General features: G+C 40.8%; 1 protein-coding gene across 3 annotated transcripts in view; it reads left to right on the top strand.

Moving 5' to 3' along the window:
- Window positions 1-15,802, top strand: part of limd1a (LIM domains containing 1a) — a 53,372-nt gene extending 37,570 nt beyond the window's left edge. For all 3 annotated transcript variants that reach the window (XM_080426135.1, XM_080426133.1, XM_080426134.1), the window contains 4 exons: window positions 499-629; window positions 6,785-6,836; window positions 11,415-11,483; window positions 13,520-15,802. In XM_080426135.1, the coding sequence (XP_080282261.1) occupies window positions 499-629; window positions 6,785-6,836; window positions 11,415-11,483; window positions 13,520-13,660 (393 nt within the window). In that variant the 3' untranslated portion in view covers window positions 13,661-15,802. The remainder of the gene's footprint in view (window positions 1-498; window positions 630-6,784; window positions 6,837-11,414; window positions 11,484-13,519) is intronic.
- The last annotated feature ends 1,917 nt before the right edge of the window (window positions 15,803-17,719 follow it).

Here is a 17,719-nt window from a genome sequence, read left to right as displayed (position 1 = left end):
ACATCAGGGCAGAGAGCGAGACAGAGACACACACACCCAGGATGTATGTGTGTGTGTGTGTGTGTGTGTGTGTGTGTGTGTGTGTGTGTGTGTGTGTGTGTGTGTGTGTGTGTGTGTGTGTGTGTGTGTGTGTGTGTGTGTGTGTGTGTGTGTGTGTGTGTGTGTGTGTGTGTGTGTTCTCGTGATGACAAAGTCATGAGTGGAAGTGTACCCGCGTAGGAAGGAACATGAGTGTACATGTGTTCTCCATACACACACCCAGCATGCTTCATGTACAGCCAACAGGAAAGGATGGTGTACGTATGTCTCAATGGCTTCTTCAATACGTTGTCTTGAAAAGACAAGAAAAGAAAAAAAAGGCTCATGAAGAACAATGGTTCTTTTGTCTCGATCTTGACTAAAAAGACATAATGAAGCCTATTCACAGTGTATAGCTGACCTAATATTCTCCTTCTCCTCTGCGTGTGCGTGTGCGTGTGCGTGTGTGTGTGCTCGCAGATCCTACAAGCCCTTGGGAAGTCGTACCACCCAGGCTGTTTCCGCTGTGTCATCTGCAACGAGAGCCTGGATGGAGTGCCCTTCACTGTGGACACGGAGAACAAGATCTACTGCATCAAAGACTATCACAGGTACTCATGGTTGAAATGAGATCTACTTAACTCTTTCACTGCCAGATTAAATACATAATTGAATCGCCCACTGCCAGCGATTTTTGGTTTTCCTTACCTTTTCAACTAGTCGCAGAATATTTATATCCAGTATGATCGATTCCCCCGACGGTTGCTAAACACGGAGGGTTTCACTGTGCTTCCACGAGAGAAAAAAAGAGAAATCATCGCGACCCCCCCGGTCGCTTGTTACAGGCCGTTGAATATAGCTCGTCTCGTCAAAAAATGCAGGAAGAAAAAAAAAGATATAGCCATTTCCCCAAATACGCCAAGCAGGAAGTCAATGGTGGTGGAGATCTTTCGATCACGTGATATCCTGGATCTGCGTGACTTGAGGATGAAAATGGTCACGCGTGTGTTAGAGAACAGCGCCGCCTGGGGGAAAAAACACTGAAAAACGAAAAGGTCGTAAAAGTCGTCTTTGGCAGTCTGAGCCTTTGGACAAAAACAAAGTCGTAAAAGTTGTCCTTGGCCGTGAAAGAGTTAAAATGAGCTCTACTGCATCAAAGACTACTGGCAGCATACTACAAACGAAGTCAGTCACTAGGTACAAAATGACATGATTGTGGATGGAGCACACAAACAAACACAGTGCCTTGCTGAAGCTCGTTTTTGGCAGCACTTACACACCTCTGAGAATTTCTAAAACTAGCTGAACTACCATCGCAGAGACACACCAATGCGAACGTTGCGTGTGATTGGCCGGACACTAAATGTGCAACTTATTATTGCGCACGTGCAGTGCTCGACTATGCGGTCAGCTTACTTGGGTGCCGATGACGCCAAAGTATATGTTGATGAGTGTAGGAAAAGTCATCGCAGAAAACTATGGGTGAATTACAAGCTAATCCTGGTGGCTCCAGCTCATGGTCTTAACCCATTAAATGAATCTGTGTCATTCTAGATTTTAACCACTTTAACCATTGTTTTATACTTTGGCTATTCAAAAATAGCAGATATACAAGCTCATAGCGCGGCACAGAGTGCCGCGCTATGAGCTTGTAGATCTGCTATTTTTGAAAAATCGTGAAAATTTTGCATATGTTTTTTTAAAGGTAACATTTGTAAAATGTTTTGTTCCAGGGACCTCCAGAAGCAAAGATTTGAGTTAAAAATGTTGTTTAAAAAAATGTATGTATTCAAGATGTTCAAGATTTTTCAAAAAATAGCGGATCCACAAGCTCATAACGCGGCATGAACTTGTAGATCTGCTATTTTTGAATAGCCCAAAGACATCTAAAATGACACAGATGCGTTCCCGGATTGAATGGAGTTAATAATATCAAAGTAAAGTAAAGTGTGAAGTGCATTACTGAACAAACAGCAAATGGAATAGATTTTTTTGTCCTCTGCTATTAGCTACAGTACGTTTAACCCTTTAAGACCGGGAACGCATCTCTGTCATTGTAAGATTTCCTTGGCTATTCAAAAATAGCAGATCTACAAGCTCGTAGCACGGCACAGAGTGCCGCGCTACGAGCTTGTAGATCTGCTATTTTTGAAAAGTTGTGCAAATCTTTGAATATAAATATATTTTTAAAGTGTTTTTTTTTTAACTCAAATCTTTGCTTCTGGGGGGTCCCTGGAACAACATATTTTGAGATGGTGGTCCGCAGCCAAATACATATAATTTTGGGGGTCCTTGATATGAAAAAGTCTGAGAACCACTGATATTATATTAACACAAGTTTTTTCAAAGAAACTGTTAGGATTTAGAAGACATTTGTAGAATCCCCCAGAAGCAAAGAGTTGAGTTAAAAATGTTCGCTTTAAATATATGTGTGTATTAAAAGATTTGCAAACATTTTCATGATTTAAAAAAAATAGCAGATCTACAAGCTCATAGTGCCACGCTATGAGCTTGTAGATCTGCTATTTTTGAATAGCCAAAGAAATCAAAAAATGACACAGATGCGTTCCCGGTCTTAAAGGGTTAAAATGAAAGCACAACATTCATACCCTCCGGGTTCCTCCGCCGCCGCGACCATATCAGGTTCAGGGGGTCCGCAAAGGTGGGCTGGGTTTCCCTCTGCCCCCCCCGGGCTCCGCCACGTGCGGCAGACACTTGAGAAGGCTCTCAGCAAGCAACTTTAACAGCTTGCTGTCCAGTTAAAGTGGAAGGCATAGGTGTGGATTAGGTTAAGGATTAGGCATTTAGAGCGTTGGTTCTCAAAGTGGGGTCCGGGGACCCCTAGGGGTCCTTGGGGAAGTGCCAGGGCCCAGGGGGTCCCCAGCAATATTAGTTAATATAGCATCACTATCATTTTAACCGCTTTAACCTTTTATACTTTGGCTATTAAAAAATAGCAGATCTACAAGTGACGCGCTATGAGCTTGTAGATCTTGAACATTAGTGAAAGTTTTTGAATACTTTTCTTTTTTTTATGCTTCTGGGGGTCCCTCGTCCCTGGCACAAGATATTTTCAGATGGGGGTCCGCGGCCCAATATATATCAATTTGGCGGTCCTTGACACGAAAATGTTTGAGAAACACTGATTTAGAGGTTAGTTTTAAGGCTCAGGAGGATGTGCTTGATTCATACTTAGTAACGCGCCTGCCTGTGTCACGCACCAAAAAAATAGCGCTTGCGACACATACTGTAAATCTTATATTCTCAGGGTTAGAGGGTTAAAAATGGCACACAAAAAATGTCATTCATTAAATCAACGTCCTAAAATAGTATGGTAATAAAAACAGTATGTGTGTGTGTGGCCGTCAGCACCTCTCAGCCTAAACACAGGGGTCTCGCTGAGCGATGCAGAACAACACAGTGTGTGAGGCTGTTTGAGTGGAAAAGCAGCACACAGCTCGTGACTTTCTGCTAGAACAATCAGCCTCGCTGTGAGCTGCAGAAACTCCCTGGATGCTCTCACTTTAACCCTTTCAGACCGAGAACGCATCTGTGTCGTTTTAGATTTCTTTGGCTATTCAAAAATAGCTGCTATTTTTTTTTGAAAAATCGCGAAAAATGTTTGCAAATCTTTGAATATCTATTTTTCCATAGCGAACATTTTTAACTCTATTACAACTTCTGGGGGGTCCCTGGAACAAAATGTTTTTGAGATGGGGGTCCGCGGCCAAAATTCATATAATTTTGGGGGTCCTTGACATGAAAAAAGTTTGAGAACCACTGATTATAGCAACATAAGCTTCTTTCAAAAAACTGTTAGGATTTAGAAGACATTTGCAGAATCCCCCAGAAGCAAAGATTTTAGTTACAAATGTTTGCTTTGAAAAATATATATATTCAAAGATTTGCTCAAATTTTCAAGATTTTTCAAAAATAGCAGATATACAAGCTCATAGCGAGGCACTCGGTGCCGCGCTATGAGCTTGTATATCTGCTGTTTTTGAATAGCTCAAAGAAATCTAAAATGACACAGATGCGTTCCCCGTCTTAAAGGGTTAACTCTCTCCACATTAACTCTCCACTGGTCTGTGGAAAGAAACCAGGAGGACAAACACACTGCAGCTGCATCCACAAGCTTGTTTCGAGCTTGTAGATCTGCTACTCTTGCTATTTTTGAATTTGAATCCTGAAAATAGTAACAGTTTTGGAGGTTTCCACCTGACCGAGACGATATACAGTACTGTACACAGTAAAATCCTCCGTGTTCATTTATCCACTGGTAATTCTAGACAGGTACATTAGTTATATATGTTTTTTTTACCAGGTTGCTTGCAGCCTGGTCTAGGAAGAGACTGATCATCTACTCAACACTTTCTAAACACTTTCTAAACACTTTCTAAACACTTTCTAAACACTTTCTAGCGACCTTTTCATCATTGGCTGTCCTTCAATACTTTAAGCCAATGGGGAGACTTCCCCGAGACTTCCCCATACTCTGAACGACGGGCGTCCTCACATGCTATGGGATCATAGCCCAGAACCAAAAAAAAGGGTGGTCGTCGCCACCAAACAAACTATTGACTTGACTCCTCATACACACACACACACACACACAGCGCCGCCTCCAACAGCGATTTGTTACTCCGCGAGCGAAAGGGTACAGGACCACGGGGCCATTTGGTTCCGTGGGGGGACACTGGAGAGAGCAACCTGGTATTAATATGACTGCGTCATCATTTCTTGTTGTGTTCAGTACCAGGGGTCTCCTTCTCTCTAGCTCTTTAGTAAACAGAAAATGCATTTTCAGTTCGGGATACCAATGTTATCCAATCAGGAGAGAGAACTCATACAGGATAAAGGATACACCGGTGAAATGGTGCATTTATATACTGTAGTAAAAGGTAAAGTGAAATTGCAATTGATTAAACAAAGTAGTGAGCAGACAGAATTGGAACTGATGCATGCGCTGGATGAAATTGGCAACCCACCTGAAAATGTATTTTCTGTTTATTAAAAAGACCCGTGTTACTGAACAAACACTCTCTAGCAATGATTACTATCAGAATACAGAGCTTTAACTTTTTAACTGAACATTTTTTGTTTTAACCCATTAACACATTGACTGCCAAGATATTAAACATAGTTTTCTATCCCCGTGCCGGCGTATAATTACCTCAATCCGATGATATTTGAAACGCCGTGGAACCGACATTGTGTAAAAAAAACACACGGAAAAAGTTTCCTGTGAGTAGACGGAAGGATCTGTGTATCCATGGGAACAACAAGTTTCCAACCGCGATCCGCCATTTTGGAGCTTTGGTCCGCTGAAAACGGGTGGTTTTCAATGGAAAAAAAAGAAACTGAGTTACAGCCGTTTTTCTGAAAATCCCATCATTGGGGCGGATGGAAGTGACGTTTTTTGGAATGACGTCACATCCACATTGTTCTTCTCTGAGAGACGATCGATCATTCCAAAGCTGTGTTAGGTCGCCCCTTGTGGAATTTTCCCCCAAAAATGTAAAAACGAGTTAACTCGATCTAGGCAATCAAGCGATGGATTCTAAAAACGAGTTGACTCGATCTAGGCAATCAATGTGTTAAGACCTGAGGCCGATTCCACAAATGTCTTCTAAACAGTTTAAAAAAAAAAAACGTATGTTTCTATATCGGTGGTTCTCAAACTTAGTCTTTCTCAAAATAGTCAAGGACCCCCAAAATGTATTTGGCCGCGGACCCCCATCTCAAACTATTTTGTTCCAGGGACCCCCATGAAGCAAAGATTTGAGTTAAAAAATATCGCGTTGAAAGAATATATATATTCAAAGATTTGCACACATTTTCACGATTTTTCAAAAATAGCAGATCTACAAGCTCATAGAGCGGCACTCGGTGCTGCGCTATGAGCTTGAATATCTGCTATTTTTCAATAGCCAGAGTGTAAAATAAGTGCAGATCTAAAAATGTGACACAGATGCGTTCCCGGTCTTAATGGGTTAAAACATCACTTACCCTGCCTTTTAAATGAACACTGAGAATTGTACTGTGTATGTATTTTTCTGTGTCAGCCTGCAGTCATGACACTGAGGCCCAGGCGCAGACATCCAGGTGCCAACCATCTGCCGCCGGCAGGGAAATAATGAATTCATTTAGCTTTTTGGATTTTGTTTTCCTACTCTTTACGATTGGTGGAATGAATCTGAGTGCGTGAGAGAGAGAGCCAGCAACATCTGCAGAACCTGGCATAACTCTTTATCCCTGCTTAGTAGAACCAGAACACTGTGCTGCTGCACACCGTCTGGGCATTGGCTGACACTAGGGGTGGGCCGAGAGGTTGTAGACCCACTGTTATAGTCTGAGAGGGAAAGTGTGTGGTCAATTGAACTTGTTATCAATGTAACTCAAAGCCGCTAAATGCCTGTCCACACCAAGAACGATAACTATCAACCAATCGCAATTCATCTGAACTTAGTGGTGGTTTCAGTGGTGGAAAAAGTACCAAAATGTTTTACTTTGGTAAAAGAGTGCCGCGCTATGAGCTTGTAGATCTGCTATTTTTGAGAAATCGTGAACATTTTGTAAAAAAAAAAAAAAAACGGATTTAGAAATCATTTTTATAATTGGCCTCAGATCTTAATGGGTTAAGGATTGAAAGGGGTACGCCAGACATTGCGCTGTAGCATTTACAATGATTATATGCTCAGGGTTTACAGTTCAAAATGTTCTATCGTGACGTGTTGTTTCTTTTGTTTGTGTGACTCTCTCACAGGGTCCTGGCTCCTAAATGTGCCGCCTGTAATCAACCCATCCTGCCCTCTGAGGTAAGACCACGTCAGCCTGCAATCGGTGCTGGAAAAAGTACTCACATATTTTACTTAAGTAAAAGTATCAATACTGCAATGTAGAAATACTCAAAGTAAATTCAAAATTTACTTGAGTAAAATTACAAAAGTATTGGTATCAAAATGTACTAAAAGTAGAAAGTACTCATTATGTAGAAGGTATGTATAGAGCGTGCCAAAAATCCTGAAGGGGGCGTCAACAAGTGCCTTTTGGTAGCGGCGGACATCTTTGAGGGGTAAAAACCAGGTTGACTTAACATTGCCCAATGCCACGCCCCCCCGTGGTGACGACACGTTGGCACGCTCTATAAGGAATGTATAAGATGTATACAAATCTTTTGAAAATAGCAGATCTACAAGCTCACAATGTGTTGCGCTTGTAGATCGGCTATTTTCAAATGGCCGAAACGTATATAGGGCTGAAGTGGTTAATGTATGTTTTGTAATAATAATCTAAATCTACAAAGTAACTAGTAACTAAAGTTTTAAAATAATTGTAGTGGAGTGAAAGTATAATATTTGTCTCTGAGACGTAGTCGAGTAGAAGTAAAATTACTGAAAATTGGAAATACTCCAGTAAAGTAAAAAGAATACCTCAAAATTGTACTCTTAAGTACAGTACTTGAGTAAATGTACTCAGTTACTTTACACCACTGCCTGCAAAACGGAGCAGTTTAGTCATGAGGGATTACGCCACAACACTGTGTTATTGGTTCAAAGTCCTGTGGACAGGTTTCAGTGCCAAATGCATTACGGCATGCTCTGTTATCAGCCACAAATGGCCTACTTCTGTCTCACTTTACCAGAGACTGATAGCAGAAATAAACCACACTTTAACCGCTGTAACTGCAGACTGTGGTTTAAAAAGGTGGTGAGGTCATCCTTCTGAGAAATAACAGGTTTTTCATGATGAACGAACGCATCAACGTTTGGATCACGGTGAATAAGAATCTGAATCACTTCATTTAACATTCCATTGTCTTTAGCGTTTGTCACTGTGACAGCCCCAACAAAAAAAACAGACATTAACGCAAAACTACCCTAAATAAAAATGTGTTCCAAATGAATTCATTGTAGATATTATTTAGTAACAAACTCGTAATACTTTTCACTGTTTAAATCTTTATAAAACCCACAGACACACTAAACCACTTTCAACCCGGCGTCCCTATTTTGACATTATAGGCAGGATTTTCTTTTCTTTATATTTTTAGTACATTTACTCAAGTACTGTACTTAAATACAATTATTTAATTACAAAGTATTTTTTTACTTTACTGGAGTATTTCCAATTTTCTGTACTTCTACTCCACTACATCTCGGAGGCAAATATTATACTTTTACTCCACTACAATTATTTGAAAACTTTAGTTACTAGTTTGTAGATTTTGATTATTATTACAAAACATACATTTTACCCACTTCAGCCCTATATACATTTCAGCAATTTGAAAATAGCAGATCTACAAGCTCACAGTGAGATTGTAGATCTGCTATTTTCAAAAGTTTTTTATGCATTTGAAAACTTGTGAAATGAGACATTCTGCATAACGAGTACTTTCGACTTTTGGTACTTGTAAGTACATTTTGATACCAATGCTTTTGTACTTTTACTCAAGTAAATTTTGAATTCTGGACCTTTACTTGTAACAGAGTATTTCTACATGACAAGATGATACAAGGTTTCTGCCCTATAGCGACGTTATACAAATGTCCCGTGTTGAACCTGATGAAATGAAAACCAACTGTACCAGAGAATACAATGTCAGGTTATTCGACCCCGTCGACCTGCTTCTCATGTGGGTTACACACTGATACTCAGCCTGGAGGCAGTGGTGTAAGGCAACATAAGTATTTACTCAAGTACTGTACTTAAAAGTACAATTTTGAGGTGCCAAATTATACTATACTTACAGTACCATAGTAAAGGTATTTATCATGAATGGCCCGTTTCCTTCTTCTTTTTTTTTTTCTTTTTTTTTTGTCAAACCTTTTTTCGATGCATTGTGAGCTTGTGCTATTTTAGAATAGACTAAACTTCACTTAAGTACAGTACTTCAGTAAATGTACTTAGTTACTCTGCACCACTGGTGGCAGGTATTGGGTGTCTCAAGGTCGTGCCCCTAAGGGGTAGAAGTGAGGATGATTTAGCGTGCGCCACATGTTAAGGTATCCCTTTAAAACACTGTGGTGAGGTGGAGCGAGGGGAACGTGCTCCGAGGCTCTGAGGCGTGCGTCAGACGATCATCTTTCCCTCTTTTTAAAAGAGTCGTTCACCTGGTGAACTTTAACCAGCAGGTGTTCAAGTTAACACAGTTCAAGTTAAACATGCCGTGCTCGTATCGCTGCTGTCGGGTTGAAACCTTGTATGTAAAAAAAAACGTGTGTTCCAATGGATAGTTATTATTTAGTCAATGCTTTATAAACCAACAGTGTTATTTTGAAATCAATTATTTGGCATACAGGGAGCCTTTGTCAAGATCCAAGAACTGGAGTGATATGCTCCACTTTTTTGTTATTTAGTGAGGCTCGCTGTACTGTACTCTTATGTCTCTGTTTGTTCAGGGTAGCAGATGGTTTATAATATATAGGAGCTTGGGTCAGATCACTGACTAAAAGAAAAAAGCCAGATGCAGGTAGTGCATAGTATTTTAGTAAATCGTCGTTGTCGGGCATAAACCTTGTATCTCCATGTTTCAAATGTTTGTTTTTTTCGTAAATCATTGCCCTACTTCATCATACAAGTGTGTCGCACAACAGTAGTGAAAATAGAAGATCTACAAGCTCACAACAACCCGCGATGAGAGGCATTGTGAGCTTGTAGATCGGCTATTTTCAAAACAACAAAAAAAAGTGATAATAAAAAAGGAACGGTTTTGGACATATGGCGGTGGTTTTCAACCTCTTTCATGCCAAGGACCCCTAAATTGATATACATTTGGCCGCGGACCCCCATCTAAAAATGTTTTATGCCAGGGACCCCCAGAAGCAAAGATTTGAGTTAAAAATGTTCGCTTTACAAAATAAATATATTCAAAGATTTGCACACATTTTCAAGATGTTTCAAAAATAGCAGATCTGCAAGCTCATAGCGCGGCACTCGGTGCCGCGCTATGAGCTTGTATATCTGCTATTTTTGAATAGCCAAAGCTAAGTGGTTAAAATGATTGTGCCGATATGTTAACTAATTTAGCTGGGGACCCCCTGGTACCCCCCCAAGGACCACTGGTGGTCCCCGGACCACTGGTTGGGAATCACTGACATATGGGGTTTCTGCCCGACCGCAACAATACGTACTTAGTTACTGCCAAGTACTGCATACAGTACTTGGCAGAATGCAGCTCTCTCTCTCTCTCTCTCTCTTGAAAGAAACCTCCAAAATTAGAGCTGACTTTGCTGGAATGCCCTTGGCCCTCCCTTCCCCTCAGAGTACCGTACGGTACCTAGGGGTCTGGAATTCAGAGGAGCGTGCTCATACTGTATGTACAGTATGTGTGCAGGAAGGGTGGCTTAGTTTGTCCCACACACCTGCATGAAATTTGTCACGAATACGTCCGGTGAAATTCTTGCTTATCCCATTAAGACCTGAAGCCGATTCTACAAATGTCTTCTAAATCCCAACAGTATTCTGAAAAAAACGTATGTTTCTATATCAGTGGTTCTCAAACTTTTTCATGTCAAGGACCCTCAATGTATTTGACCACGGATCCCATCTCAAAATATGTTGTTCCAGGGACCCCCCAGAAGCAAAGATTTGAGTTTAAAATGTTCGCTTTAAAGGAATATATATATTCAAAGATTTGCACACAAGTTCACGATTTTTCATAAATAGCAGATCTACAAGCTCGTAGCGCGGCACTCTGTGCCGCGCTACGAGCTTGTATATCTGCTATTTTTAAATAGCCAAAGTGTAAACTAATGCTTTTTAGCTCAAATAAAAAAGTGACCCATTAACCCATTAAAACCCAGGTCTTAATGGGTTATTCTGTCTCCACAAGAACACTTAACGTAAGCACAAAATGATGCTGATTCAGGCCGTTTTGTTTTCTTGGTTTGTAAATCTTGCACACATGCTTTTACTGTAAGTTAGATTTATTTCGTCATGGGTCTGAATACCTTTTTGTTCCTTGGATCAAAGTGGGGTTTTTGTGGGCATCCTTATATAAATGCGCAAAATATCTGTGTGTGTGTGTGTGTGTGTGACTGTGTGCATATGTGTGTCCCTCACATATCTCGAGATCCGATCGACTTCTAACTCGCCATACGTATCGCAGAGGACCCGAGGGAGTGATGCACCGTGTGGGAATTAATTTGGATCTGCGGTTGTCCAAAAATATAGATAAATCCGCGAATCCCCATATATGGAATATTTGGGCATTATATCGTTCCTAAGTATCCCTGTTTCCAACTGCCACTGGTTTAGTTTGGTTTCAAATGCTGTTAATGTTGCTGTTAATGTCAGTCAGAGAGGCAGGATATGGAATGTTTACAGATCTAATTGACCTGTCTGTCTGTCCGTCCATGTGTCTGTCTCTCTCTCTCTCTCTCTCTCTCCAGGGGTCAGATGAAACCATTCGAGTTGTATCCATGGACAAAGACTACCATGTGGAGTGCTATCACTGTGAGGTGGGTTCAAAACAGACGTAACTTTTAGGGAAGACGTGCGTACCTGTATATATGCACATCCAATGTGGGTGTGGCTTAAGCGTGACGCATGAAACCCAGCAGGCGCGCTGCTTTTCTTCCACTCCATGTTAATGAAGGCAGCCAGTTCTCACTGGCCGCGCACAGACGCTCCGCTTGCGCACATGAAAATGTGCAATAAAGCGTGTCTGTGGGCGCTTTTTGGTGGGTCATTGCGACAGTGGTTCTCAAACTATTTCATGTCAAGGACCCCCAAAATTGACACTTATTAGCCCGCGTACCCCCATTTGAAAAGATATGCCAGTGACCCCCCATAAGAGAAGATCTTTATGGCTCTAGCAGTGATTCTCAACCATTTTAATTTCAAGGACCCCCAGTTTGACATGCATTAGGGCTACGGACCCCCATTTAATGACATTTCTATCTCTGGGACTCCAATTTATATTGTAAAATCAATGTTAATTTAACTCTGAGAGTGTACACATTTACACAGTGTACACTCTCAGAGTTACAGACCCATAAGGGCCCAATTGGTTCCTAACTATCTATCATTTAGCTGGGGACCCCCTGTAACTCCCTCAAGGACCCCACTTTGAGAACCTATGGCGTAAGACATAGTTTGAGACCAGCAACTTTGTATTGTTTTGTACCACTAAAAGAACTCTGGGTTTGGCTCTTTGTGACAGATAAAAATGTCCTCGAACAATGCTCATATTCACACAGCTGGTAGTGCCACAGCTGCTTACTGAAGAGCTGTTTAAAATACACGCAACAAGGAGTAGGAGGTCTTAATTCATTTGTAGGGCTTAATTACAAGCTCTGGCGGTAAATGCACAGTAAATCCCACCGTTACTTTAACTCCCTAGTGTGTACAAATGTAACCAAATGGCCCCATAACACTCTGGGGAGGTAAATTAAAGCCGAGGATTTTAGTATGTGTGTGTGCTGGCGAGAGGCGAGCATCATCTGATGATGTTTACTTCAGTCCATCTCCTGTTTGGCTGGAGAATGACTGACTGACTGACAACTGAAATTCCCGACAGGGGAGCGTTTTCGTCCAGGGCAGTGCTTCTCAAACCTTTTCATATCAACAATTTATATGTAGCCGCGGACCCCCATTTGAAAATAATTAGTTTCAGTGACCCTCATACAAGATTTGTGTTGATCTACAAGCTCACAATGAGCCTGTAGATAGGCTATTTACAAACAGACGATGTATTCTAGGCTTAAAGTGGTTCAACTGATTTTTGATGCTATAGCCAACTAATTTAGCTGGTGGACCCCCTGGCACCCCCTTGAGGACCCCTAAGGGTCCCCGAGACCCCACTTTGAGAACCACTGAACTAGGGCATTGGTTCTCAAAGTGGGGTCCGGGGGGGGGGGGGGTACCAGGGGGTCCCCAGCAAAATTAGTTAATATACATTGTAGTGTCACAATCATCACCACTTTAACCATATTTTATACTTTGGCTATTCAAAAATAGGCGTGCTATGAGCTTGTAGTAAATCTTTGAATATGTATAGGCTATATTTTTTAAAGCGAACATTTTTAACCCACATCTTGGCTTCTGGAGGTCCCGGGCACACAACCTTTTCAGATGGGGGTCCGCGACCAAATGCATATCAATTTGGGGGTACTTGACATGAAAAAGTTTGAGAACCAGATCTAGGGGACAGGGGAGCGTTTAATCGCGCCTGCTGTGCTTTAACACTTCATGCAACGGCTGAACTTTGACCTGGCAGCACCCTCGCCATCATACTGACTGTTATGTCTAACCTCATAAACATACCTGCTACGTTTTTATGCTATATTATGTATAAATGTACAAATCTCTCTTTTGACCAGTTTCTTTCCAGTTTTTTCCCCCTCTCTCTCCCTCTGTTTCTGCTGTTTCTCCTGAAAACGACAAACGATGGAGCTTGCACAGAAAAATAATTTCACCCACTTTTCTGCTCTAAACTTATGATGTGACATTAAGAGTGTTTGTGACCCTCCCTCTCTGTTCCTCTGTCCTGTAGGATTGTAAAATGGAGCTGAACGATGAGGAGGGCCACCGCTGCTACCCGCTCAACGGTCACCTCCTGTGTCACTCCTGTCACCTCAAGCACATCGAGCCTGGCTGCTCCTCGCCCATCGCCGCCTCCTCCTACCAACGCTAGCTGTTGTCAAACAGCGCCATCTTGTGGATCTCTGGTGAACTGACCACAACAAAGACAGTTGTTTCTTTTTTTTCTGCCAAAGAAAGCGGAAGGCTGTTTATTCCACATGGTTTCTCAACGATGGGTCTGGGGACCACCGGGGGTCCAAATTGACCCTTATGAGTCTGCAACTCTTAGAGTGTACAGATGGAACCAAATGGAGCCTTAACACTGAGGATTTTACAGTGTAGACTGGAGTCCCAGAGATAGAAAAAAATAGGTATCAAAATGGGGGTCTGCAGCCTAATGCATATCAAACTGGGGGTCCTTGAAATTAAAAAGGTTGAGAATCACTCAAATAAACTATACTGGAACCCCAAACTACACTGCAAAATCCTCAGTACTTTCAGAGTGTACAAATGGAACCAAAATGGACCCGTAACACAGGTGAAATAATTTTAATTTTTCCTTTTTTTTTGTGTCATCAAAGATCGCCATCTTCTGGATCCCTGGAGAACTTATGGGTCAGCGCTACAGACCCATAAGGGTCCATTTGGACCCTTGGTGGTCCCCGAACCCGACGTCGAGAACCAGTGGTTTATTCAACGTCCTTGTTGAGATGTTGATGTTTATTTGATGTAATGAGCTGTTATGCCTTGAAAGCAATCGCCATGTTCATTTCTGTCACGGACGGTCGGTCGATGATATCGACCCAACATGAAATCAATTTCCAATGCCATTTAACTGGGACGAAACGAGTCGTTACGCCCCAAATACTGACTTTGCAGAAAGTTCACCACCTAATGTTTTTTTTTTGTAAATATCACTTTGCATTGGCTGTGTAAATATTATGGAAATACATTATAAACTGTGTGTGCCTTTTCAGCTTCAGTGACTGACACCGGTTCACCTTATGGGTGCTGCTGATGTGTGTGAGCCTATAGAATCTAATGATATGCCAGTTCACAGCTACAGTTTAGACTTAAACATAATGGCTCTTTTTTCCCCTCGACAAGAACCGTAAGTGAACCGTGCCGTTAAGTATTTCATCGGATGGGTTCTGGGTCTGTTTCCATAACACTGCGGCTCGGTTTCAGATGTTCTCAGAACCTAATCAAATTACAACAAATTAACAATAAAAGGCGGCCTCCGCAGTCTGCACACTCAAAACTGTGCAAAATCAGATTTGGTTTATTTTTGATATAGCAAGCTTTAGGTCATATACCTTCTTCAGGGCCTAGTATGACCGAAAGCTTGCCACGGTATATATATAAAAACTTATTTTTAATGTTGCACAGTTTTGAGTGTGCATTGAGAGGTTGTAGATGTTTCTCGTGAGGTGGTTTTTATGATGTGACTCCCCCTTCAGGGGTGGTTGTGGTTTTAATGGAAACGTTAACTTTAAAAAAACACAGCTTAACGGGTTCTGTGATGGTTTCAGGTGATGGAAGGTTCTGGGTTATACACTTCGTAGTGGAAAAGAGCCAATAGTCTTGATTCTTCTCACACGTTTTCTGGAGTGTAATATATTTATATGAATGTGTTTGAATCCATAGTTGATTCCTATATGACAGAGGGTCTAACAGAGATGTTACTCCTGACCACGTGAACTCCATAGTGACATGTGACACAGATGCCAGGTACCATATCGTCGCTGTCGGGCAGAAACCTCTTATCTCCATAATTCAACTTCTTGTATTCTTTTCGTAATTAATGCCCTACTACTACAGCGTCACACAAAAACAGCAAAAGTAGCAGCTCAAAACGCTGCGCGAAGTGACACGTTTTGAGCTTGTCGATCGGCTTTTGAATTTGAATCCTGAAAAGTAACAGGTTTGGTTTCCACCCGACAGAGACGATATACATCCAAAATAGTATATATATATATTCTCAAGATTTACAAAGGATAAATTAACACTGAGGATTTTACTGTGTACAGTAGTTGTTTGCCGCCTCCTGTAACTTTTTCCTATTTGACAGGTTGTTCATTACAATATTTTCTGATCCGTCGACTGAAATAATTTTAATCTAATTTTGTTCTTCCCTGCACCCAAAGACAACAATGTTGTTTAACTGCTCATAATATAAGGAAATAAATGCATTATTTCAAATATGAATGTTTGAATACAACCATCTCAGACTACCAGCCTATGTGGCACATATTTTGCAACTCTTATTTATTTGGATAAAAGTACATGATTACTTTTTTTGGATGACATGGTACAGTATGACTTGTTTTGTGTTTTTGTTTACATGGAAAAGGTATAATTGTTTTTAATCATTTGGATGATTCTTATTTGGACGACTATGACTAGAGTGGCGTGACCTAGAAGCAGATGTGAAGAGATATGTCCACACATGGGGACAGCTGGAGAAACTGGCCCAGGCCCGGGATGCCTGGAGAGCACTTGTTCATGGCCTATGCCCAAAGTTGGGCTATAGTCTAAGTAAGTAAGGGTTCTCCAACTTTTTCAGGCCCATGACTCCCCAAAATAATCATATTTGAACTGGGGACCCCCCACCCTGACAAGCACTTGGAATTGTAGGCATTACTGCATTTAGTTTGACTCAGTTCCACAGATAAATATTGTGAAAATAGCCAACCTACAAGGTCACTCACAACGCCTTGTGAGCTTGTAGATCGGATTTCTTTTTTTTAATACTTTATTGAGTCAAAACATGTTAAGACAATACCTCATTGAGTACATTTTTTTCACATGTTTTATGTTCCTGTTGTTAACAGACATTTTGACCCATTTTTTTTTTGCATTTAAGTATATTCAAGTTTACTAAGGAAGTTGTCTCCCTACACTTCCACTGTGAATTTTTGAAATGTCAGAACTTGTGATTATTTTTTGCAACGTAAAAAGCTCACAACGCATCACAGCGCGCTGTGAGCTTGTACATAAACTATTTTCATCAAAAAGGTTTGGAAAACTGAGCAGACCAAGTACAAAGGTCAAGTTCACTATAAGTAAACTACACATTAATGAATCCAACAAAAGAAAAGTGTAAAAAACATGAATCTTCACAACCATGATGATATTGCTAATTGGACAGTATCATAGTCACTGGTCAGTGTCATGTCAGTATGTCACTATGAAGCTATCTATGAAATCTAAGAAAAAGTTGAATGTGCAACTCAATTTTATACAGTATGTAGTGGGGGTGCCTGCTTCATCTATCTCTCAGCTAAGGGTTCCTTGGCCTGAAAAACTTGCATTAAATAATCAATTTATCTAAAGTAAATCATTGAGCAAAAAAGGTGTAGGTTGAAGCCTTGCCTTATTTGAACATATGTGTTCAGATCCCTTTATTATTATACAATCAAATAAAACATTAAGACCTATACCGAAAAGTCTCAAAAACACAAAGATGTATTTACAAATATTCACATTATATACACAGAAGTTATAAGTCTCAAGACATCCAGACATCTTTCCCCACAGTATTTGAGATCCAGGAAAAATTGACATTATCACCCGGTCATTATAATATCTATAAACTTAGAAGAACTCAGGCTGACTCCGTTTTTTCCCAGGCCCGGCAGTCATTAGACACATCTGTATTTCCTCAGATGATCATAACATAATGAACCAATATGAATTAGTTTGTCAAGTGGTAAATTGTAGGGAGACAAAAATAATGCAAGGTAAATTCACTATTACATTTTGAAACCAGGAGGTGGCACTAGAGTCAAAGTAATAATCCCAGTCAGTCAGTCGTCTGTGCTCTTCAAAATAATACTCTGCACATCAGAGAGAAAAAGAGAGCATAACGTATGCTAACAAGTCTTTTATTTTCTTCAGCAATTTCATAAAGGTCACAATCAGAATATTTTCATTCACAAGCTTGTCCAGCCAGGCTGCTCTGTTTGACTTCAGACCTGTCCTCCTTATTCAATACCAGTGTTGCCAGGTTTTGCGAGAGAAATAAGCAACCAGGTCTAGAAAACAAGCCCAAAAGAAGCATGAGCACTTCAGTTAAACCTATACAATTTGGAATATTTGGAATATTTTTTTAAACATTCTAACAGCAGAAATCTGGTATGGGGCTCCCTGGCACAAAACATTTTCAGAT

Source organism: Gymnoscopelus braueri (assembly GCF_963280865.1).
Source record: "Gymnoscopelus braueri genome assembly, chromosome: 4".
Taxonomy (NCBI): domain Eukaryota; kingdom Metazoa; phylum Chordata; class Actinopteri; order Myctophiformes; family Myctophidae; genus Gymnoscopelus; species Gymnoscopelus braueri.
The sequence above is the reverse complement of the archived record's forward strand: the minus strand, read 5'-3'. Positions and strand labels throughout refer to the sequence as shown.